We start from the raw sequence: 25,058 nt of genomic DNA, 5'->3' as shown, positions 1-25,058 counted from the left end.
TAAAAAAAAAAAAAAAGAAAAGGAATATGATTTTATCCTGTGGACAACACGAAACAACTGAATGATTGGAAGCAGGAGAGTATCCTAAACATACTTGCATCACTGAAGGAATACTCTGATTATAACGTAAAGACTGTATTAGGAAAGGGCAAGGCAAAAGCTAGGGAGACCCAGGTAGCAGGCAGATATCCAAAAGAGGTATCAGTGGCCTCGCCAAGGCAGTGGCAATGACCATCTACCCATTCAATAAATATTTAGTGATCTACAACATGCTGAGCACTAAGGATAAAATGGCAAACAAAAAACGAGACTGCCCCCCTGCCCATCTTCTTTATACTTTGGCAGGGGAGATGGAAATTAATCAAATAATGAGGCATGCAAACAAATTTAGCCAACAAGTTTAAACAATGTTGCACCAGTCTAAGCAAAGAGCATTTATCTATGTTTTTTTTTTTTAGAGAGGGAAAAGTGGGGAGGCAGAGGGAGGGGGAGAGAATCCCAAACAGGCTCCACATGGAGCCAAAACAGGGTTTGATCTCACAACCCTGAGATGATGACCTGAGCTGAAATCAAGAGTTAGATGCTCAGGGGCGCCTGGGTGGCTCAGCTGGTTAAGCCTCTGCCTTCAGCTCAGGTCATGATCCCAGGGTCCTAGAAGGATCAAGCCCCTGGGATCAAGGGGATCAAGCCCCACATCAGGCTCCCTGCTCAACAGAGAGCCTGATTCTCCCTCTCTCTTTGCCTGCTGCTCTGCCTACTTGTGCGCGCTCGCTCTCTCTGTCAAATAAATAAATAAAATCTTAAAAAAAAAAAAAAAGTCAGATGCTCAATAGACTGAGCCACCCAGGTACTCCAAGGCAAAGAACATTTGTAAGAGAACAATCTGACCTATTTTGGGGCAAGGAAGAATTCCTTGTAAGTGGTACTCTGGACTTCTATCTGAAAGATGAGTAGGAGTTGCTAGGCAAGGAAGACTGTAAGTTTAAGAGCCCTGGGATGACAGGAAACATGGCAAGTATGGAGAGCGTGCAGAATGAGGAGAAGATACAATAAGACAAAGCTGGAAAGTAAGTAGGGGCTAGGCCATAAAAGAATTCAAGAACTATTGGTAGATGAAATCGGGGGGGCCTGGTAAGGGGAGGAGAAATGAAATATAAAGGAAAGAAATATTACACATGACTTCCAGAGTTCAAGCTTCTGAAATAGTAGTAAGAAAGAAATGGACCATTTTAATGGCAACTGGGTGGCTCAGTCAGTTAGGCGTCTCTTTGTTTCAGCTCAGGTCTTGATCTCATGGGTCATGGGGAGCTTGCTTGAAGAGTCTTTGCCTCTGCCCCTACCCTCACTCTCACTTGTACTTGCTTTCTCTAAAATAAATAAATCTTACCAAAAAAAAGGAAAGAAACCATTTTAAATCATGGGAGATAGAATCCATAAATACTTCGTAATTAACTGAACAGATGCTCAATAGACTGAGCCACCCAGGTACTCCAAGGCAAAGAACATTTGTAAGAGAACAATCTGACCTATTTGGGGGCAAGGAAGAAAAGTCAAGAGTGATGTGTAGATTTCTGACTTAGTCTATGGCTAGATATACCATTTAAGAATAGGGAATATTGGAGACAGAGTGGGTACAAGAAAATAGAAAAGAATAAATTCAATTTTAGGTGCCCAGTAATGGGTTGGGGTGTCTGTGGCCAGGAAGATAAACACAGGTCTAGATTCTGGAGACAGAGCTAACCTGAAGAAAGATTTAGAGATTATCAGCACATGCACAGGAGCCATAGGAGGGATTAGTTATACCCATCTATATATGTAGCTATACTTCTTTATTTCTATACTTACTGTCTGCTTGCTATAAGAAATGCATTGTGTTAATTTAAATAAATGATTTCACTTAAGCCTTAAAAGTGGAAAAAGCTTATTATTAATTTTATTTATTTATTTATTTATTTATTTTGAGAGAGGGCGTGTGCACAGCGTGCACATGCGCATGTGAGCAGAGTGGGGAGGGACAGAGACAGAATCCCAAACGGGGATTCTGTGGAGCCTGACGGGGAGGTCTTGATCCCACTGCCGAGATCATGACCTGAGCTGAAATCAAGAACCAGATACTTCAGTGATTGAGCCACCCAGGTCCCCCATTGATATCACTCTTTAAAAGGGAAACATGGGCAAAGAAACATAAAGTGACTTGCTCAAGGTTACATAGCTAGTAAGTAATATAACTAGGATTTAAACCCTAATATGTCTGACTCCGAAGTCTGTGATATTAGTCACTATGCTCAGGAAGAATACATAGTGAGAAGACACAAGGCCTGGTAAGGGGAGGAGATCTGTATGAATGCCAATACTGGAAGTACGAACAAGAATACAAAAAGACCTCAACAAAACTTAGAAATGTTAGCTGGAGAGGGAAGAAAACCTCTGTGATATCGCAGAACCCAATGTAAGAGAAATTTTCAAGAAAGGAAACACTGCCTTACTGCTGTTTTTAAGTCATAAAAAAAAAAAAAAACTTTAAAATAAATTGGATGGTTTTCCATTGTGAAATTTTCAAATTCACTTTTTAAAATTTTTAAATTAAATTCAATGAATTAACATATAATGTATTACTAGATTCAGAGGTATTGTTCAGTGATTCTTGTACAATACCCTGGGCTCATTATTACATCACATGCCCTTCCCAATGTCCATCATCCAGTTACCCCATCCCCCTAGCCCCTTCGAATTTACTTTTTAAAAATTTGATACAACACTGAATTTCTCACTTGATAACTAGTCCTAAGAAGTGACATAATACATTTGTAATACCGGTGACGGTTTCCAGATCTCCAACTTATGAGTAAATCATTTTCCAAAAGTTTGTGGGCATGCATGTGTGGGTGTGTGTATGTATGCATGTGACTGTTCAGCATTAAGAAAGCATTGTTCTGGTAAAAACTGACTTTAAGAAAAAAATCAAAAATTAAAAAAAAAGAAACCACTAAAGTTCCTCCCTTAGTCCCTAAAATCCTGTATCCCCTATAATGATATATTACTACTTTTTACCTAAATAGTAAACCAGCAGAAGAGAAACTGCATTGCTCTCAACCACAGAAGCTCATTAGTAAGAAGGGAATTCTCAGCCAGCCTTTGCAGCAAGGCAGGTCCTCCCTACAGGACAAAACAATAACTTCTGCAACACTACTGCTGCTCAGTGTTCTAAAGAAGTATAAAAGGAAAAAAAGTAAATCAACTACCCTCGATCACTTTCACTATTTACCAGTGGTCGTCCATGTATACCATATATAAAGCTAAAACTAGACAATTAGTTAAAATGATACTGGGGAAGATATTAACAGCATAGTCTTTGAATCTCCAGTTCCCACATAAAAACAAGCAGGGCAATTAGGACAACAAACTTAAAAATCCACAGACATATAGGACAAAAGTAAGAAACAAATATTTTCATAAGATTTCCAAAATACGAACAGAGAGAGACAAGACTTATATATATGGGGCAAGGGGGAGATCTGCTGGTCCTAAGAACAGATACTCCCTAGAAAGCACAATGGACCAATTTAAGGATAGCAGCTGAAAGCAGAAAAGATTTTGTACACTGAAGGGCGATTATAAGGAACCAGAAGTAAGGTCTGAAAGAGGCTGGAGCAGCCTGGACCCTTTATGAACTTTCAAAATTTACACGCCAAAGCTTCCTTTCCAGGACAAAGGTCCATAATAAGGAGAAAGGGTTGGATCTGGGATCCAAATTGAGGAAGCCAGGGATCACAGAAGCAAAGGAAGAGAAGATCGAGATAAAAGTGAGGGAAAAGACAGCCAGAGCTCAGAAAGTGGGAGATCTTTTTTTTTTTTAACAGCTTTATATTGAGATATAATTTACATACCAAACAGTAACAGAAGCAGCAGCTCTAGAGCTATGAAGCTTGAAAACTATTCTGACCCATGCCTGCCCATTTAAAGCTCATAAAGAGTCAGTAGAGCACACAACACTCCATCTTAGGGTTGTGAGGTGGAGCCCCACACTGGGTGTAGAGATTACAATACAAAATCTTAAAAAAAAAAAAAAAAAAAAGATTAATTTCACCTAAAATGAGCAACAGTAAAGAATAAAGTTCTTAAAAAAAAAAAAAAAAGAATAAAGTTCTTAACACCAAAATAAATAAATAAATAAATAAACCCAAATAATCCGATTAAAAAATGGGCAGAAGACATGAACAGACATTCTTCCAAAGACATTACAGACGGTCAACAGACACATAAAAAGATGCTGAATATCACTCACCACCAGGGAAATGCAAATCAAAACTACAATGAAATATCACCTTACACTGTCAGAATATCTAAAATCAAAAACACAAGAAACATCAGGTGCTGGCAAGGATGTAGACAAAAGGGAACTGTTGTGCACTATTGGTAGGAATGCAAACTGGTGCAGCCATTGTGGAAAACAGTATGGAGGTTCTTTGAAAAGTTAAAAATAGAGGCTACCTAAGCTACGCTAAGATCCAGAAACTGCACTACTGAATATTTACCCAAAAATACAAAACACTGTATTCAAAGGGATACACCCTACGTTTATTACAGCATTATTTACAACAGCCAAACTATGGAAGCAGCCCAAGTGTCCACTGACAGAGGAATGGATATTATCCAGCCATAAAAAAAGAATGGATGGACTCTTGCCATTTGCAACACGGATGAATATTATACATACAATGAATATTATCCAGCCATACAATGAATATTATCCAGCCATAAAAAAAGAATGGATGGACTCTTGCCATTTGCAACACGGATGAAGTGAGAGAGTATGATGCTAAGCAAAATGAGTCAGGGAAGGCAAATACCATATGATTTTACTCATATGTGGAATTTAAGAAACAAAACAAACGAACAAAGGGGAAAAAAGGGAGAAAGATAAACCAAGAAAGAGACTCTTAACTATAGAGAATAAACGTCTCGTTACTAGAGGGGAGCAGAACTGGAGGAGAGCTGAAATAGATGATGTGGATTAAAGATGCTCATCATCATGAGCCCTAACTAATGTACAGAACTGGTGAATCACTACACTGGACACCTGGAAATAATTTAACACTGTATGTTAACTATACTGGAATTAAAATTAAAAATGTAATTTAAAAAAAGACAGCTGAATCCCACAAAAAGTAACCAGGAGAGGGGAAAAAGAATAAGCGAATAATATCCCCACAAATCATGAAAGAGCTCTAGAAAGGCACCCCCATAAAACAAATGGAAAGTATAGCATATTTCTGAATAAGCTGAGAGAAATTTTTAAATGATGTAAGAAAGAACAAGAAAAATCAAAATGAGAAAAACAAAAAAATGACGTGAAATGACTCAACAAAGAAACAGAAATAAAGACTTCACAAACGAAGACTTTACTGGAAGGAATACAAGACTGAGCAAACATAAGAGCTAATGCCTTAAAAATAGGAAATCCTGGGGCACCTGGGTGGCTCAGTGGGTTAAAGCCTCTGCTTTCGGCTCAGGTCATGATCCCAGCGTCCTGGGATAGAGCCCCACATTGGGCTCTCTGCTCAGCAGGGAGACTGCTTCCTCCTCTCTCCCTCTGCCTGCCTGTCTGCCTACTTGAGATCTCTGTCTGTCAAATAAATAAAATCTTTAAAAAAAAAAAAAAAGGAAATCCTGAAAAAGTGAAATAGAGATGAAAAGGATTTGAGGTCAAGTGACAAAGAGGGAAAAAAAAGAAACCAACATCCATAAAGAGTCCCTAAAGGGAGAAAAAAAAAAGCAATCAGACAAACCAAACACCAAAAAAATTGTAATTCAAGAAAATTCTGCTGAAATATTAAATATATTAAATATATTTGATGCTATAGTGTGCCCACAAAACATAACCAAGAACAATACCAAATACATTCTTTTAGTACAAAATACATTCTAATAACACTACTGATTAAAGATTTATGTATTCTAGAGAAAGAGAGTACCTGTGCGAGTGTGGGGAAGGGCAGAGGAAGAGAATTTTCAAGCAGACTTCCCACTGAGTGCAGAGCCTGATGTGGGGCTCAATCTCACAACCCATAAGATCAAAACCTGATACAAAACTAAGAGCTGGACGCCTAACCTGTGCCACCCAGGAATCCCTGATTTTTAAAGATTTTTAAATTTTGCCTAAAGGCAAAATCTTATAAGGAGAAAAAAAATCAGGCTGGAATTAGGTTTTTTCCAGCATGCTTCACTCCCCAGAACAATGGCAAAACATATTCTAGATACTGAAGAAAGAAAATATGAACCAAGAATTTTAATATCCAGCCAAATGGTTTCCAGGTATAAATTTATAAACATGCTATTATCAAAAGGCAGTATTATTTCCATAAGCCCTTCTTCAGGAATCTACTAGATAATAAGTCACAGACAACAAAAATGATTGGACAGACACTGACATAAGAACTGACAGCCTTACTATCAGTGGATGTTAATATCACAAAAAGAGAAAGAACTACACATTATTACTCCTATAACATAGTTTTGCCCTAATTAAACAAACAAACCTGAATTTTCAGAAAATACAGAAGACAGAGGTACATGTTAAATGACTGCACAAGGAAGCAATACTCTAGATTATGGAAACTTGGTTTCTTAAACAACAAAAAAAGCTGTAAGAAAAAAACAGATGATGGGAGCCTGGGTGGCTCAGTGGGTTGGGCCTCCGCCTTCAACTCAGGTCATGATCTCGGGGTCCTAGTATTGGGTCCCACAACGGGCTCCCTGCTTCCCCCTCTCTCTCTGCCTGCCTCTCTGCATACTTGTGATCTCTGTCAAATAAATAAATAAAATCTTTAAAAAAAAAATAGATGAGAAAGGAAGCCATATATTAAAGAGATTTAATGAAGTCACACAATTTATAAATATTTGGATCCAGATTCAAGACAAAAACTCTAAAAGAAAAAAACAAAGCAATCATGAGGTAACTGACAATCTGAACACTACCTGACATTTGGAGATACTAATTACTGTTCATTTTAAATGTGGTAACAGTATTGCGTTAAAAAAAACAAACAAGCAATTCTTTTCTTTTAGGGACACATACCCAAATATTTAGGGATGTAATAATATGTTATCTATGGTTTGCATCAAAATAATTCAGGAGCAGGAAGTCAGTGGGCAGTGAATAAAATAAGGTAATTGTTGCAGCTGGAGAATGAATATGCAAGGTTCATTAGACTGTCAACTTTTGTGTATGTTTAAAATTTTCTACTATAAAAAGTTAAAAGAAGAGGTGCCTGGGTGGCTCAGTCATTAGGCATCTGCCTTTGGCTCAGGTATGATCTCAGGAACCTGGGATCAAGCCTCAGCGGAAGCCAGCCTCTCCCTCTCCAATTCCCCCTGCTTGTGTTCCCTCTCTTGCTGTCTGTCAAATAAATAAATAAAATATTAAAAAAAAAAAAAGTTAAAAGAAAAGACATGGACTTAGTATTCTGATCCATTCATTCAATAAATATTTGTGAATATTACCCCCTCTTACACATAGAAACTCATTTTGTTTCAACCTTTGTGTTTTCAAGATCTCATTATGCAAAGTCTTAAAAAAGCCTTCTCATGAAAACGAGCAAGACTTCCATTCTGACTTAAAGACCATGACAGGCTGGCTATAACTTCCTTCTGAAGTAGACTCAATTCTAAAAATGACAATCTTGGGGTGCTGGGTGGCTCAGTCAGTTAAGTGACTCTTGAATTTGGCTCAGGTCATGATCTCAGGATTGTGAGATCAAGCCCCTTTCAGGGCTTCACTCTGGGCATAGAGTGTGCTTGGGATTCTCTTTCTCCCTCTCCCTCTCTGCCCCCACACCCATGTTCTCTCCCCACCGCCCATCTCTCTCTCCAAGAAAAAAAAAAAGACTATCAAAACTAGTCCACAAAGGACAGTATTTTTGTTCAAACAATCATCCTATAAACTCAATTAGAGAAAGCATGATAAAATACTTACCTGTTTTATATGTGGATTCATGGCCATTTCAGTTACATTCTTTTTGGTCTCACAGAAAATAATAGCCCTCCCTTCAGACCCACTGTAGACTTGAAGGACATCTCCAATAACTGCTGGCCTTTGAGACCAATGGCACTGGATAGCCAAATGCTTTGAGGAAAGAAAATATCAAGTATCTGTTTCATAAAAATTAGTGAAAAAAGACTTATTTTGTAAATATTTTTTCTATCTGTTCAAGAATTGGCCTTTTTGGCATAGAGTAATACAATTCTCCTCAACCCCAACTTAAAAACAATATAAAAATGGCCATCAATAAGTGAAAGGATAAACAAACTGTTGTATATTAATATAATATAATACTATTCAATAATTAAAAGAAACTAAAAAAAGAGAAAACAATCAACTATTGATATATGCAACAATATGGATTAATGTCAAAACATATGCTAGGTAAATGAAGCCTTACAGGAAGAGAATACACACAGGATTCCATTTATATCAAGTTCTAGGTGGGTTGCCTGGGCGGCTCAGTGGGTTAAGCCTCTGCCTTCAGCTCAGGTCATGATCTCAGGGTTCTGGGATCAAGCCCCGCATCCGGCTCTCTGCTCAGCGGGGAGCCTGCTTCCCCCCTGCCCCACCAGTGATCTCTGTCTGTCAAATAAATAAATAAAGTCTTTAGTTAAAAAAAAAGTTCTAGAATAGGCAAAACTAATCTACGGCAGAAAAAACTCGGAACAAGGTCACTTGGGTGGCTCAGTCAGATAAGCAGCTGACTCTTGATCTCAGCTCTGGTCTCAATCTCAGGGTCATGAGTTTAAGCCCCAGGTTTTTAAGTAGGCTCCACACCCACTTAAAAAAAAAAGAAGAGAAAAAAAGTCAGAACAGTGGCTATCCCTGGATGGGGGACTTGACTGAGCAGGGGCATGAGGGAAATTTCTGGGATGATGGTAAGGGGTTTGGGTGATACATGTGTCATGAATCTGTCAAAACTAAAGCAAGTGCACTTAAAATTCTGGAGTTTTTTGTATCTAAATCTTGTATTTTAAAAACTGTAAATATTATGTGAACCTCAAAAATATACAAATTAAAAGAAGCCGAACATAAAAAGGTCACATATTATAGGATTACATTTATATGAAGTAACCAAAATAGTTAAGTCCCTAGGGACAGAAAGCAGACTGGTGATGCCAGGGGCTAGGAAAAAGGGAGAATGGAAGAACTAACTGCTTCATGGATACGGGGTTTCCTTTTGGGGTGATGAAGTGTTCTGGAAGTGGAAAGAAGCTATGGTTGCACAATATCATGCACGTACAGACACTCAACTGTACATATTATACAGTTTATGTTAATTTTGCCTTAAAAAATCTGTAAATATTGAGCTCTAGTTAACAATATGCATGCTAAAGTACTTATGAGGAACTATGCTCATTTCTGCAATATGAAAGGAATTTAAAAAAAGATGGATATAAGGATAAGTAGCTAAATGATAAAACAAATATAGTAAAATACTAATGGTAGAGCTAGCTGATGGCTATATGAGTGTTCACTGTAAAAATCTGACTTTGGACACCTGGGTTGCTTAGTCGGTTAAGCATCTGTCCTCAGCTCACGTCATGATCCCAGAGTCCTGAGACTGAATCCCACATCGGACTCCCTACTCTTCCCTCTGCCTGCTGCTCCCCAACTCCTTAGATTCTTTGTCTCTGACAAATAACAAAATAAAATCTTTAAAAAATAATAAAATAAAATAAAAATAAAAAAATTTTAAAAATAATAAAATCTTTAAAACAATGTTGGGGAGAAAGATCGGGCTTTAAAGAGGGCACTTGATATAATGAGCACTGGGTATGATATGCAACTCCTGAATCTCTAAATTCTATCCCCAAAACTAATAATACAGTATATGTTAATTAAATTTATTTTAAATAAAAAATTTTTAAAATAATAATAAATAAAACTTAATAATGTAGGGGGAAAACTGGTGTATATCCTAAATCTGTGCATTTTAACATATATCTCAAAAAATTGTTTTTAAAATGTAATACATATTAATTACAGAGCACCTGGAAAACAGAAAAGAACAAAGAAGAACACAAAGAATCATTTGTACCGCCTATGACAGCGTTTTGCTTCTTCCCATTCTCAAAAGAAACCAAGAATCTAAATCTGCAAGCCTTACAATCTAATCATCAATTCACAGGAAAATGAAGGTGGAGAAACACATTAAAGAACACCTTAGGACTACAAATCAGCAAAATTGAGACTGTGGGAAATTCATCATTTGAAAAATAATCATTTCCTTTTAACCAAATAATTAGAAGAAAAAAGAGACAGAGGAAAATGTACATATAAAAGATTTAAGAGGGGAGCCTGCATGGCTCAGTGGGTTGAGGCCTCTGCCTTCAGTTCAGGTCATGGTCTCAGGGTCCTGGGAGCAAGCCCCACATTAGGGAAGCCTGCTTCCTCCTCTCTCTCTGCCTGCCTCTCTACCTACTTGTGACCTCTGTCTCTGTCAAATAAATAAAATCTTTAAAAAAAAAAAAAAAAAAGAGGGGTGCCTGGGTGGCTCAGTGGGTTAAAGCCTCTGCCTTCAGCTCAGGTCATGATCCCAAGGTCCTAGGATAGAGCCCCATGTCAGGCTCTCCACTCCGCAGGGAGCCGGCTTTCTCCTCACTCTCTCTGCCTGCCTCTCTGCCTACTTGTGATCTCTGTCAAATAAATAAAAATAAATAAATAAATAAATCTTTAAAAAATAAAAAATTAAATAAAAAGATTTAAGAGAAACATAAACCAGTGGCAATTTATTTTTTTTAAGCAGGCACAGCTTGAAGTCATAACCCTGAGATCAAGACCTCAGTTGAAATCAAGAGTTGGTCACTTGTGGGGCGCCTGGGTGGCTCAGTGGGTTAGGCCTCTGCCTGCCACTAAGGTCATGATCTCAGGGTCCTGGGATTGAGCCCTGCATTGGGTTTTCTGCTCAGCAGGGATTCCCCCTCTCTCCCTGCCTGCTGCTCTGCCTACTGTCAAATAAAAAAATAAAATCTTTAAAGAGAAAAAAAAGAGTTGGTCACTTAAACCAACTGAACCACCCAAGCACCCCAGACCAGTGGCAATTTAAAGATCTTATTTGGATCCAGATTGAAACTACTAAAAAAACAAACAAACCACTAGGGTAATGTGGATACTAGGTATTTCATAATACTAAAGAACCACTGGGTTTTTTCCTACTGTGATAACTGTGGTTTTTGCTTTGGGTTTTTTTTTTTTTTTTTTTTTTTAACAAATTACTGTTTTTTTAAAGATTTTTTATTTATTTATTTGATGGACAGAGATCACAAGTAGGCAGAGAGGCAGGCAGAGACAGAGAGGGAAGCAGGCTCCCTGATGAGCAGAGAGCCTGATGCGGAGCTCAATCCCAGGACCCTGGAATCACAACCTGAGCCGAAGGCAGAGGCCTTAACCCACTGAGCTACCCAGGAGCCCCTTTGCTTTGTTTTTTAAAGAATACTTATCCTTTATTTAATTTTTAAAAATTTTATTTATTTACTTGAGAGAGCGAAAGTGAAAGAGATTGCAGAGGGGAAGGGAGAAGCAGATTCACGGCTGAGTAGGGAGCCCCATGTGGGCTCAATCCCAGGACACTGGGATCATGACCCAAGCCGAAGGCAGAGGCTTAAGTGAGCCACACAGTTGCCCCAAGAAAATACTTATCCTTTAAAAAATATATATAATTACGTGAAAATGAAATGATGACTGGATTGCTTCAAAGGTAGGAATGAAGGTATGGGGGGTTAGAAAAGATCATTAAAGCCTGGTGATGGGTATATCAGGTCCCTTATACTATTCAATTTCTGTGTATGTTTGAAAACATCCTTAATAAATTTTTTTCACTGATATATTCTACCCTTACAAAATTTTCAGCCATTATAAAATACAAAAGAAAGCTTCCTTTGACTATTCCATACTGTTAAAGTCCTCTTTTCCAGGAACTAATTATTATTAGCAGTTTGATGTTATCTTTATACATTTAACATAAATATCTGAAAAATCCATTTAGCATTAATAAATTTTTTGGAAAATATGACATAATTCTAGGGGCACCTGGGTGGCTTAGTTGATTAAGCATCTGAGCTTTGGCTCAGGTCATGATCTCTCGATCTCTCTCTCTATATATATATACACACACACATATATATATTATAATTCTATACGTATCATTTTGTAATTTAGGTTTTGCCACTCAATTCATTCTCTTTTCTTTTTAAGATTTTATTTATTTGACATAGAGAGAGCGAGCTTAAGCAGGGGGAGTGGTAGAGGGAGAGACAGAAGTAAGGTCCCCACTGAACAGGGAGCCCAATGCAGGGCTCTATTCCAGGATACCCAGTATCGTAACCTGAGCTAAAGGCAGATGTTTAACTGACTGCACCACCTAGGCACTCCCACATTCATTCTTTTTAACAATTCCATTGTATTTATACATTATACTATTGCTTATTTAGACCATTTTTATTTACATACACGTAACACATACACGCATATCTATTAAATGGAAAGTGACCTATACGGTACCTGTCATAAATGCATATTACTTATATTCCATTCCATTCCATTCCCTTTTCCCTTTTCTTTCTTTTTAAATAAGTTCTATACCCAACACAGTACTTGTACTCATGACCCTGAGATCAAGTCACACTCTCTGAGCCAGACAGGCACCCCGCCCCCTCCTTAATTTTTTTTTTAAATATACTATTAGTTTGAATTTTCACAGAGTGAAAATTATCCACCTTTTCCTTTATGGTATTTTCTTCTGACTTTATGTTTAGAAAAGCTTTCCCTTTCCTGAAATCAAATAACTGTTCATCTGTATCTGCTTTAAATGATTTTATAGCTCACTTTTTAAAAATTTATTTATTTATTTAATTGACACAGAGAGAGAGCGCGTGTGCACGCGAGAGGGAACACAAGCAGGGGGAGAATGAAAGGGAGAAGCAGGCTTCCGCTGAGCAGGGAGCCCGAAGCGGTGCTCAATTCCAGGACACAAGATCATGACCTGAGCTGAAGGCAGATGGTTAATGCCTGAGCCATCCAGGCACCGCTATGGCTCACTTTTTAAAATTCTTTTGAGGGGGCACCTGGGTGGTGCAGTTGGTTAAGTGTCCAACTTAGTTTTGGCTCAGGTCACGATCTTAGAGTCCTGGGATCAAGCCCCACCTCAGGCTTGGTGCTCAGCACAGAGTCAGTTTGTGACTCTTTCTTCCTCTGCTCCTTCCCCCCATCCCATGCCCTCTTTCTCCCGGTCTCTTAAATCTTTAAAAAAGTTTATTTTCTTACATTAAAAAAATAAACTTTTTTAAAGATTCAAACTTTTTAAAAGATTTTATTTATTTATTTTAAAGAGAGAGACAGTGGGAGATAGCATGAAACAGGAGAAGGTCACAGGAAGAAGCAGACTCCCCAGTGGAGCTGGGAGCTCGATATAGGACTTGATCCTGGGACTCTGGGATCATGACCTGAGCCAAAGGCAGTCGCTTAACCAACTGAGGCACCCAGGTGGCCCCAAAATAAATTCTTTTGAGAATTTTTTTGGTATAGGGTATGGGATGGAGATCTAACCTTTTCACCTAAGTTTTTTTTTTAACTTTTAAAAAATATTTTATTTATGTATTTGACAGAGATCACAAGCAGGCAGAGAGGCAGGCAGAGCGAGGGGGAAGCAGGTTCCCTGCGGAGCAGAGAGCCCAATGCGGGGCTTGATCCCAGGACCCTGGGAACACGACCTGAGCCAAAGGCAGAGGCTTAACCCACGGAGCCACCCAAGAACCCCTTCATCTAAGTTTTAACACATTAAACCTCCCAGTGCTCTTCTCTTCAAATTGATCTAAACTGCCCCCTTTGTCATTTTCTACACACTTTAAGCTTCTCTCTACAGGGGCACCTGGGTGGCTCAGTGGGTTAAAGCCTCTGCCTTCGGCTCAGGTCATGATCCCGGAGTCCTGGGATCGAGCCCCACATCGAGCTCTCTGCTCAGCAGGGAGTCTGCTTCCTCCTCTCTCTCTGCCTGCCTCTCTGCCTACTTGTGATCTCTGTCTGTCAAATAAATAAATAAAATCTTTAAAAAAAAAAAAGCTTCTCTCTACAGCTGCTTGTATATTACTTGCTCGGACTTGTCTGCTAACATACTTTTCTCCTCCAATTTATTCTATTCTACTCCTCAATCTCAGACCACAGATGAGATACCTGTGTATCTCATTGACTAAAGGCAAAAAAAGAAAAGACTTGGGGATTCCTGGGTATCTCAGTCAGTTAAGCGTCTTGTCTTCAGCTCAGGTCATGATCCCAAGAATCCTGGTATCAAGTCCCGCATCAGGCTCCCTAACTGCCACTCTGCCTGCCACTCCCCCTGCTTGTGCACACACTCTCTCTAAGAAATAACTTAATTAATCAATTAATCAATCTGGAAGAATAGAAGGAAAAGGAAAAGAAGAAAAATAGATAGATTTGGTCTGAACTGGTACCCAAAACTTAAGTTTAGCTTCAACAAATTTCAAATACCAATAAAAGCTACAATCTATCATGCCAGAAAGCTACTTACTTCCACAGTAGTTGCAGCCTTTTGAGTCATTTTTCCAACAAGGTCAACTTGTTCATATCTGGATTTCATGTATTTTTTTGCAACTTTGTACACCCACTGTGGGCAAGTTGCAGAAAAAAGTAAAGTCTGAGGATTGTCTTCAGAATCTTAAATAAACAAAAAGAAATCAAATGCTTTCTTAATATCCATGATGTAGTCAGCTCTTGAAAATCCCCCTCCACAAATCTCAAAGAAATCATAAAAAATTCAAAATTTGGGTACATTTTAAATATACAAACTTCATTACTATTATTAGAAGAGTCAACTTTCAAAACTGGAGGAAAATATCAAGAAAACTGAGCCCTGAGGAAAGGTGAGAATTTAAGAAGGGACAATGAGCAAAGAAATCAGTACAATGAGTTCATAAATCTAACTACTGCCTACAAAAAAAATACATAAAAGAAAGCATAGGAAGGTAACACAGAGTTAAAGGACGCCATTGTACTTTGTTGTGTGGAAAGAGAGCAGATACCAAGTAACTTAAGTTTTGTTAGAACACTAGGGATGACGTAATAATAATTATGAAATTAAAAATCCGTAACTTTTAAATATAAGAAGCATGGCTAATGTGTTTATTTTCAATTAGGATATACCAGTTTTGTAGGATTCATGGATAATATCTTCGACTTGTTCAGCAAAACCTAAATCTAACATTTGATCCACTTCGTCAAGCACAACATGACGCAGTTTAGAAAGATCTAACCGGCCGCTCTGCAGATGGTCTTTGATACGACCAGGAGTCCCGACCAAGATGTCAATACCATTTCGAATATGATTAACTGTGAGAGGAGAGAAATTGCAGTAATATGTAAGAATCAAATATGTGTTCTCACATTTCTTCAGATTTAAGTACCAAATAGATCTTTGCACTACTACCACACATATCTACTCACTTTGGCTTTGATAGGATGTCCCACCATAAAAACATGCCACACTGAGTTTCCTAGTGATATCTTTGAAGTCTTTGGCTACTTGGTTTGCCAGTTCCCTTGTAGGAGCCAAAACAAGAACCTAAGCAAGAGGGTTAAAAAATAAAAAGAAACTTCTCTAAAGACATCTAAATTCAAACGGAGGATATTTTTTCTTAAGGTACATTTAAAAACTAGGAATCTCAACATTAAGTCATAGTATTTAAAGACAGAGCACACACACACATAAATTAATTTAAAAAATAAAGACAGCACAAATGATAACAAGAATAGTAACTTATAATACTCTTCAGGTCTCTCTTCAAAACTCACTTTCTCAATGAGGTTCTTAACCCTCTTTTCCAATGCTTCACTCCTCCCTTAACTGTTTCTCCTCAGTCACTTAAGTCATGTAAAATATTTATGTTTTACTTATTTAAATGTTTATTGTCTGTCTCACCCACTAAAATATTTAGCTCCAGGGTAGCAGGGATTTATGTCAATTTAAGTTACTGTATTCCTTATGCTTCAAACAGTGCCTGGCACACAACCAGTGCTTTACATGAATTACATAATTCAATCCTCACAAAAACCCTATGAAGTGGCATTATTATCCTAATTTTACAGATGAAGAACCCAGGTCTTAGAGCTAAGTTAAGAGTTTTGCCCAAGTTCAAACAGCTAGAAACGGTGGAGCTCAAATCTCCAATTATGTCCTTCTAGAATAAAAGCTTTTTAAGGCAGTGTTGGAATCTTGTCCTACTTCTTCTATTACTTGCAATCTTTCCTAATTTCACCTAAGAAACAAAGCTCTCTAAAAAAAGGTTTTTCCTGTTGGCCAACCTGATCCAAGACCACCATGACTTAATTATATTAATATATGTGAATTTACTTAAATATTGCAATACTATTTAGAAGTCTCAAAGAACAAATAGGTTTTTGTTATATATCTATTCAAATTATGATACTCATTTTTTCCTTCTTCACTTTTATTAACCCTAAAGAGAATACAGGTTCTGAAAACATCAAATTTTAGGCTAAAATTTCACGGTCTTCTCTTTTCTCTACTACAATTAAGGCAGACTTCCAATATGCCAATAACATAGGGACTAGAAAAATCATTTCTATAATCTCTTCTTAAAAAGCCTACCAGTGAAATAGATATTAACTGAATAATTAAATAAATGAATACCTCTTTAGCAAATTCATTGTTTAAAAGCAAAGATCAAGACTGAAAAAAAAGAAGAGAAGGTCACTACATATACTCACTATAAATATACCTAAAATTAGACATGCTGGCTTCATAACATACACTTGTCAAAGACATCTATGAATCCATACACATTACATTCATATGCAATAACTACTTCACTCAACTTTACTTGAGATTTATGTTAAAAGTCAATTAATTATTGTTTTAGGATCTAAATTTTTACTTTATGCCACAGAGCTAACTTTTCTATTTTGGCGGGACTTGAACTTAAGAGCAGTATATTCTTTCCTTCCCTTTCCATTAGCGTAATGTTTAAACCTTTCACTGGTTACCTTTGGTGAGCGGCTTTTTTTAATTGTCTCTTGATTTCTTTGGAGTCTTTCAATCAAGGGGATGGCAAAAGAAAATGTCTTTCCTGTTCCTGTCCGTGCTTGAGCAATTAAATCTTTTCCTTCATAAACAGGACCAAAGGTCTTAACTTGAATAGGAAAAAGATAGGATACCCCTCGACCTGTAAAATGAGATTCCGTTGAAATATATTTAAGACTAGCTTAAGAAAAAAATATTTTTATTTGAAAATGAAAATCTATATTCCTCAATGTCAGCCTAAAAATACACCACCTACTGACATTTACAGTTATTCCTACTGCAAAGAGGAATTTTTAAAAAATCGATCTGACACTTTTGACAAATACATAAAATTATTTAAAGTTAAAAACCAGTTAGAATATCAAAAAGGATGACATAGAAATAACTGCAATTAAAGAACAGCTATTTCTCTTATGCTTTCTAAATTCTCCTTTTGGTCAGAAGAGGCAGATTTTTTATAAAATCTAGTTGTAGATTTTTCAGTTACATATCCATTAAAATTCATAGTACCTTTTAGAAGCTTTATTGTCTCTTCAGAAATAGGGAAATTGGAGAAGGCTCCTTCTTTCTGTTCACGTGTTAGGGTCTGCCAAAATGAAACCAAAGTACTAACTGATATAGTTCATATTCAACTAGGTATTTAGAATCTTATTCACTTATCGTTTTTGGGTTTACTGAATGAGCTAACAAAACAACTTTAGTTAGTATTTGCAAAAATTGTATAGATTAAATTACATGATAAAATTAGTGGAAAACCCTTTTAATTTCAAAAGTATCCCTTCAACTAACAAGTTTACACAATACATTTTCCCACAATACATTTAATTTTTTTTTCTTTTTTCATTTTTTTTAGAGAGGAGGAGTGGGAGGGACGGGGCAGAGGATAAGAAAGAATCTTAAGCAGGCTCCATGACCAGCGTGAAGCCCACCCACTGGGCTTAATCTCATAACCCATGAGATCACAACCTGAGTGGAAATCAAGAGTTGGACGCTTAACAAACTGAGCCACCGAGATGCCCCTCCCACAGGACATTTTAAAATGATTAACTCACAAATAAAACTCCCTTTGGAAATACATCTACTACATAAGCCAAAATATATTTCCATTTGATTCAGACATTACAGAAGAGCTATTTGATCATCTAAGTCATACTCACAGATAGAGACTATTAATTACAAGGTCTAAGAGAAGACTATAAACCACCCCCCCAAAAAAATTACACAATGAGGAAAGTAAATTGTTTCTAAAAATAAGTGTTTAAAAAAAAGTTGTTCTATGGCTCTAAAAAGCATGTTTTAGGTCACGAAAACAAAGAAAAGTTCCTGTAAGCTTGAAAATTTCTTTAACACATATACAGGTTAACATGACATAATCATTTAACATCTATTGAAAACTTTATGTACTAATCAATGTGTATATAGAACAAAGACAATATAACTACCTGTTAACTTTATTATTGCTATGTTTAAAGAAAGTAGTTCCAAAACCATACACAATAGCGGTTTCGAACAGAGAACTAGATAAAAGACATAATATCCAACTGAAATTGTAAGCCATTTAAGCAAATTTCAAGGCTATTATCTTTTTAAGATTAAAAGAAAATAATTTTATTACAAAAGTAATACATTTTCATTATAGAAGCCACATATAAACAGAAATAAAACTATAATCCAGTCAGCTAAAGCCACATTTGAAACAAACACTCCTCCAAACCTCAATCTATGCACAAATAAATTTTATCTATCTATTTATCTATTTATTTATTTATTTTTAAGTAGACTCTACATCCAATGTGGGGCTCAAACTCACAATCCTGAGATTAAGTCACATGCTCTATCAACTGAGCCAGTCAGGCACCCCTAAATGTTTTTAAATAAAAATACTGTAAAAAAAAAAATACTGTATATACTGTTTTGTAATTTTTTTTCATTTAATAGGATACATTGAATACCTTTTAATAACTTTTTATTTTTTATTTTTTTGTTCCATGCCCAATGTGGGGGTTGAATTCATGAGCCTGAGACCAAGAATTGCATGCTCTGACTGAGCCAGCCAGGCACCCCCTGAATACCTTTTCAACATTCTTCTACAACCTTTAGGATTGATGTCATCTATTGCATAGATATAGCATATTTCCTAAAACCAACTGTCTACTATCAGACATTTAGGATGCATATATTTTTTGCTAGCATCAACAATACTGTAATAAGAGTTTCATACATCCCTGCACAACTCATGAGTATCTTCTTAGGAGGATAAATGCCTAGAAATAGAATTACTGAACCCAACTGCGATCTAAAAAAATAATAAACAACCAAGCCTCTTATAATACAGAGCACTGTACCGGGTAAAATCCCAATAAAGAAAAAGCAACTGTACTTCTGCTACTAGCAAGACAAATTTGTAGGGCCTTATTTAGGTCAGTCAACTTTCTAACATATGTGCTTCCTGACAAATATCAAATTCACAAATAAAAAAATACCATATTTTAAAGCAAAAATTCAACATGCTTTCCCAAAGCTCTGCGAAGATTACACATTAAATTAGGCTCTGATGTATTGGCAACCATCAGATTTTTAAAATATAAAGAACTATTAATTACCAAGAATTATTAAGACTATCAGTGTTGTTTTTCAGAGGACCTGAGTTACTAACAATTTATGATACCTAGACAAATCTATGAACTCTGCTAGAGGAAAATCGCAAGAACAAATTGAATAAATTCTGTGCAAGAAAATATCTACTCTAACAGGTATGGGCAAAAGCCATGGGTACAGCAATGCAAATTCTATACGAAGTATATTTTCTACACCTCCCAAAAAATTATTATCCAGAACAGACTTCTTCAGATCATTTTTAGGTTTCATTTCTGTTTAAAAATGTAAACAGCTTTAAGACTGAATTACAATCTAAATAACATTTAGAGTTGGTATTGTTACAGAAGCTGAAAAAACAGAAGGCAAAATACACAAAGTCAAGAGGCTTTATGTATCTTTTTTCAGGAAGTTAGATGTCAATTCATGAGGACTGGTAGGGACTGAAATAACCGTAAGAAATCCAAGTAGGTGACCATCAATAAGCAATTTGGAAAAACTATTTAGGAACCCAACTGTATAGGAAAGGTTCATATTTGACCATCCCCCCAACCTCCACTCAAAGAAAAAGGCAACACAATGACAAAAACAAGGGACAAAGGAAAAAGGGCTCATCAGGTTTTAGCTGTATAGACTTTACTGTCCAATTGAGGGCACCAGACACTATGGAATCATTATGAAATCATTATGGAATCAATTATAATTAGCCTAAAAATCCAATTAGCCTATATTTCAGGGATAATGCCAAATGCATAACAAAAAGTATTCATACCTCCTCTACTTTATTATCGCTTGATTTAGGAGAACTATCTAAGGATGACACTCGCTTTGATTTTTTTTCATATTCATCAATATCTCCATTTGACAGATCTTTCCTTCTTGACTTATGAGATTTAGAAAATTCATCTGAAAGTCTATTATTACATCCTTCTTCAGTGTCTCCATTTAGCTTCTCTTTCAGTTTAGCTTTTTTGGGCTTGGGACCATCCAAGTTATCTGCAACACCATTTTCTCTTGTTTCCGATTTCTCATCTGAGTCATAATGGTGCCTTGACTTCCTTCTATCACTCTGTGGAAAAACAAAGAATCAGTGTCAAGAGGGTCACAAGCTCTCCTCTTAAGGCTCTAGAGAACTGAGAGCATGATTCCCCAACCAGCAAAGTTCAATCTACCATCACCTTGAAAAGTTACCTGGTGGAAATCCAGACTGGTTGCTAACGCCCAGCCTAAGCCTCACCTCTTGCTTTCATTCTCATCCCATTTCTTGCATTCTCAAGACTTGGCCTCTAGCCCCTCTCAGATCCCATTATGTGATTTAAGGGAAATCAAAATAGCTCCTTTCAGAAAAAGATGAGAACCTGAGATTTATAATTATAAATTAAAAAGCAAGCAAACAAAAACTTCTAATATCTCCAAGAAAAAAAAGTTAATATTATTGAGTACCTACCCAGCATTGTGTAATGTGCTTTCTGCTTATCTTGTTTAAATCTTCATAACAACCCTATAAGGGAAGTACAGGTCCATAATCCCTTATCCGAAATTCCGATATCCATAAAGCTCTGAAAACCGAAAGTTTTTTGGTAACTTATTTGGAGACAAAACCTCACCTAACCTGAACTCGTTTGGTGGAAAAATTCGACTTAAACTGATGTGAGGCTATTTATAACCTTTATTTATTCCACTTAGTAAGCATATTCATATTTGATATTAAGGTGTTTGATTATAAGCCGGGGGCCCCAAACCCTACCCGGGTGTTACTCTTCTAAAAATTCCCAGAACTCTGAATTAGCCCCAAGGATTTTGGATAAGGGATAGAGAACCTGTATTACCTTTGCCATTTTACTGATGAGGAAATAGAAGTTCTTAGAGTTAAGTAACTTGCCAAAGACTCACATGCAGGATTTCCTTCCAGTGAAAGTGCTAGTAATCAAGCTCTGTCTGATTTGAAAGACAATGCTCTTTTCACATCAGGCTTCCTCTTCGAATTTTGATAATTAACAGGTTAAAGAATAAACAAACAAAACTATGTAATTCACGTAAAGCTCCAACTGTTACACTTCCACGAAAAGGCAAATATATTAGTAATCCTTGAAACTTTTTAAAAGTTTTTTTAATTAATAGAACTTTAGAAAAAGAAAAAAAGACAACTCTGCAACTTTAGTTTTAAATGCCAAACTGGTGACCAATGTTTTAATATTTGCAAACAGCAAGAAATTATTTGGCCATTTAACACTTCAAAATTACTTGGTCAAAAGTTCAAAATAAATTACAAAGTAGTTATTAGTGGTAGCAACAAAACCACCACCATCAAAATTTTCACCATAATTTACATAAATTTTACAGAATACTTTCACATACAATTTTCTCATCCATAAAATGGAGGAGATGCTGTGAAAACAGAGTAACATATATGAAAATGCTTTGTAAACAGCAGAGTTTTACATTAACATAAATTATACAGTTACATGTTCAACATTTGATCTTTCATTAACTGAACTAGCCCACATCTCCCCAAACCAGGAAGTTCTATAGAAAAACAAGGTTATTTACAGAGCCAGCCTTGGGGTTAGAATCACTTTGGGGACCCATACTTCAGTAAGATGAAACACAGTAAAGTGAGATCTCAAGTCCAAGTCCACCAATATCCCAAGGTGATGAAATACATCATTCCACATCAGATCCATCGTGGGTGCCGACACTGTCCACTTCCTCAGCTTCCATGACACTCTATATACCTTCCTTATCCTCTTACACCTACCCTCTCCAATAGTTCCCCTCCCTCCTCCTTCTGTGGATGCTCCTAAGCCTCTGTTCTTTGTGTATACTTTCATACCATTTTCATGGCTTCAACAAACAGTTCCATGTTTCTTTCCTCATGTGCACTCTGGTTTTGAGAATCTAAGGCCCAGCTCCATAGCTCTACATATCCAAAACCAAAGTTATCTTCAACTCAATGCCAGATCATTATCCGAATGCTGTTTCTACGAGCTGGTACTCCAATCTGCTTCCCAATCTTTAGTTATCTTTCATAGTTGGAGGAAATCCAACAAGTACTTCTGGAATATCTACAACGTGAAAGCCACCAACTTACAAGAATGTATTAATATGTAAGGATGGACAAATACATGGCCATTTCCCTCAAGAATCTTTGGAAACATTTTAGGGAAGACACACAAGGGAAAAGTGAGCTAACTTTACAAAGAAGCACGTAACCGATGCCAATCAAATGGTAAAGCTAGCAATGGAACAAGACTTCAAAGGGGAATGAGATTACTGGATGTATATACCCGAGTGTTTCGAATAGACACATAAACTAAACCTTCATAGATAGGATTTGAATGCAGAAGAAGATATAGGTATTTCAGGAGCCAAAATTATGACTGCTTGGTGATTCCACTTACATAAGGTATTTAGAGAGGTCAAATTCATAGTCACAAAGTAGAACTGTGATTTCCAGGGACTGAGGAGAAGCAGCAATGGGACGCTGGTGTTTAATGGGAACAGAGTTTCAGTTTGGAGGGTGAAAAAGTTCCAGAGATGAATGGTGGTGATAGCTGCAGAACAGTGTGAATGTACTTAATGCTACAAAACTTGCACTTTAAGAGAGTTAGAATAGTAAATTTTATGTTATGTATATTTCACCACAAAAAATTTAATAATAATAATAATAACTGGTTGGCTGGAATGCCAAAGTTTACCTTGATGATAAGGTAGGAGAAAGTAGGTTCTGCTCTCTAGAACTATACAGAATATTTTCATTTTTTTGGTCAAATGTCAGCCTTCAAATACAGCTTCCTCACCCACCTAAGCTCTGTTTTCTTCTCTCTAGGTCTCTTTGAGGGTGGGGATGGGAATTCCCTGCAACCCCTCTACCGGGTCCTTGAGGACAGGGACTTATTTGAACTCCTTGGTGCCAGCAAAGAGTGTGGCTCAAATTAAGCTCATTAAATACCTGCGGACTGAATTAAAATCTAACAGTAAAGCCTACTTGTGAAACAACCCACACGAACTCCATCACAGCCAAATCCTAGGAACGCTGGCTGTGACACCTTTTTCCTCAAGCCTCTAAACACTAGCTATCGAGGTTTGTAAACCTCAGATCTATTTCCTCACAGGTCAGGATGACGGAGAAGTAACACATATTCAAGGCAACCATCTTTCTTAATCGTCTTCTAAGACCGCCAATAAGAACCAAACAGGCCTCGCTGCTTAAGGAAAAGAGTAAAGAAAGCACAAATTCCGCGGAGATGGGATCTTGAGTCGGCTCATCTCGTAGGCTCCTACGGGAAGGGCGGAGGGAGCACGGGAGGCCGGGCCAAAGCCTAGTGCAGCCCTACTCCAGGTTACGGTGGAGATGGGAACGAGCCCGGAGCGACCTAAAAGGGACAAGAACTGCGCGAGGGGAGGCCCTGAGATGCTCCGACCGGGTTGTGACAGGCCATCCGATCGGAGACAGGTCCCCTCCCCGCCCAAGCCGGCGCAGCCCAAAAAGAGGCGCGGCCCATCCTCAGCGCACCTTTTGCCTCTCCTTCCTCTGGCTTTCGGTCTCCTCCAAGGGTGCCTCCAGCTCCATAATGTCCCCCCAGAGGAGTTTCCCAGGCATCATTCGCTGCCGCCGCCACCTCCTTCTGGGCTCGGTGGCCACAACCACCTACGGGCGGCAGCAGCGTGAAAGGAAGCGGGGGCTGGGCAGCCGCCCGGCCAAGGCCTACGTCACTTCCGGGACACGCACCGCCCGGCGGGGAAAAATAATCCCGGATATTCACGATTTAAACTCTTCCTTAGCGTTGCAACCTCCCACCCAATGAGCATGAGCGACCTCGACTGGCCCCACCCTTGTTCTTAAAGTGATTGGCTGATAGGACAAAAACCCTGGCCAGTCTCCATAAAGGACGCGCGAACTGATTAGCATAAAGTGATTCACCTCCCCCCTTTTTCCCCCCTCCCCCACGCCGAACGCTTATACTGGGTGCCGTGGAGACACTTTGGGGCTTCCCAACATGCACTGCTGGAGCTCGGAAGGCCCTCAATAGAGGCGGAGAGGGGCTCGTGCGCGGCGGGCTGGCGCGTGGATGGGACCAGGCGAGGCGGGTGGGACCGCCACGCACCGCCTCGCCATTCGCCGCCGGAAGCTGCAGGCCTCGGCCCGCCCATCGCGGGGTGGGGCGTTAACGTCTAACGGTTTAGCGCGAGGGCGGCGGCCGGGCGCTGGTGGGAAGGGGCTTCGCGGGGTCTCCAATGGGTAGGTGGCCTTGAAGGGAAGGATGGGACTGGACAATCGTACTTCAGGTCTTAGCTTTTAGTCGTGAAGTTAGTCCTTGGTTCATTTTAGGTCCTTTGTACACCCCCTCCCCAACGGAGGGG

The 25,058-nt window shown here is 38.1% G+C and overlaps 1 protein-coding gene across 2 annotated transcripts in view; it reads right to left on the bottom strand.

Annotated features, from left to right (window-relative positions):
- DDX50 (DExD-box helicase 50) overlaps positions 1-24,433 on the bottom strand; it is a 36,294-nt gene extending 11,861 nt beyond the window's left edge. The window contains exons 1-9 of one of the 2 annotated variants that reach the window (XM_082714862.1): positions 24,211-24,411; positions 21,142-21,195; positions 20,467-20,763; positions 17,610-17,685; positions 17,063-17,241; positions 15,503-15,620; positions 15,203-15,388; positions 14,571-14,716; positions 7,976-8,125 (exon numbers count right to left, since the gene is read on the bottom strand). In XM_082714862.1, the coding sequence (XP_082570988.1) occupies positions 7,976-8,125; positions 14,571-14,716; positions 15,203-15,388; positions 15,503-15,620; positions 17,063-17,241; positions 17,610-17,685; positions 20,467-20,763; positions 21,142-21,195; positions 24,211-24,300 (1,296 nt within the window). In that variant the 5' untranslated portion in view covers positions 24,301-24,411. Of the gene's footprint in view, positions 1-7,975; positions 8,126-14,570; positions 14,717-15,202; positions 15,389-15,502; positions 15,621-17,062; positions 17,242-17,609; positions 17,686-20,466; positions 20,764-21,141; positions 21,196-24,210 lie in introns of both variants that reach the window. The other variant, XM_082714861.1, reaches the window with a different exon arrangement.
- Between the last annotated feature and the right edge of the window lie 625 nt (positions 24,434-25,058).

The sequence above is a fragment of the Mustela nivalis genome (assembly GCF_964662115.1).
Source record: "Mustela nivalis genome assembly, chromosome: 2".
Lineage (NCBI taxonomy): Eukaryota > Metazoa > Chordata > Mammalia > Carnivora > Mustelidae > Mustela > Mustela nivalis.
The sequence above is the reverse complement of the archived record's forward strand: the minus strand, read 5'-3'. Positions and strand labels throughout refer to the sequence as shown.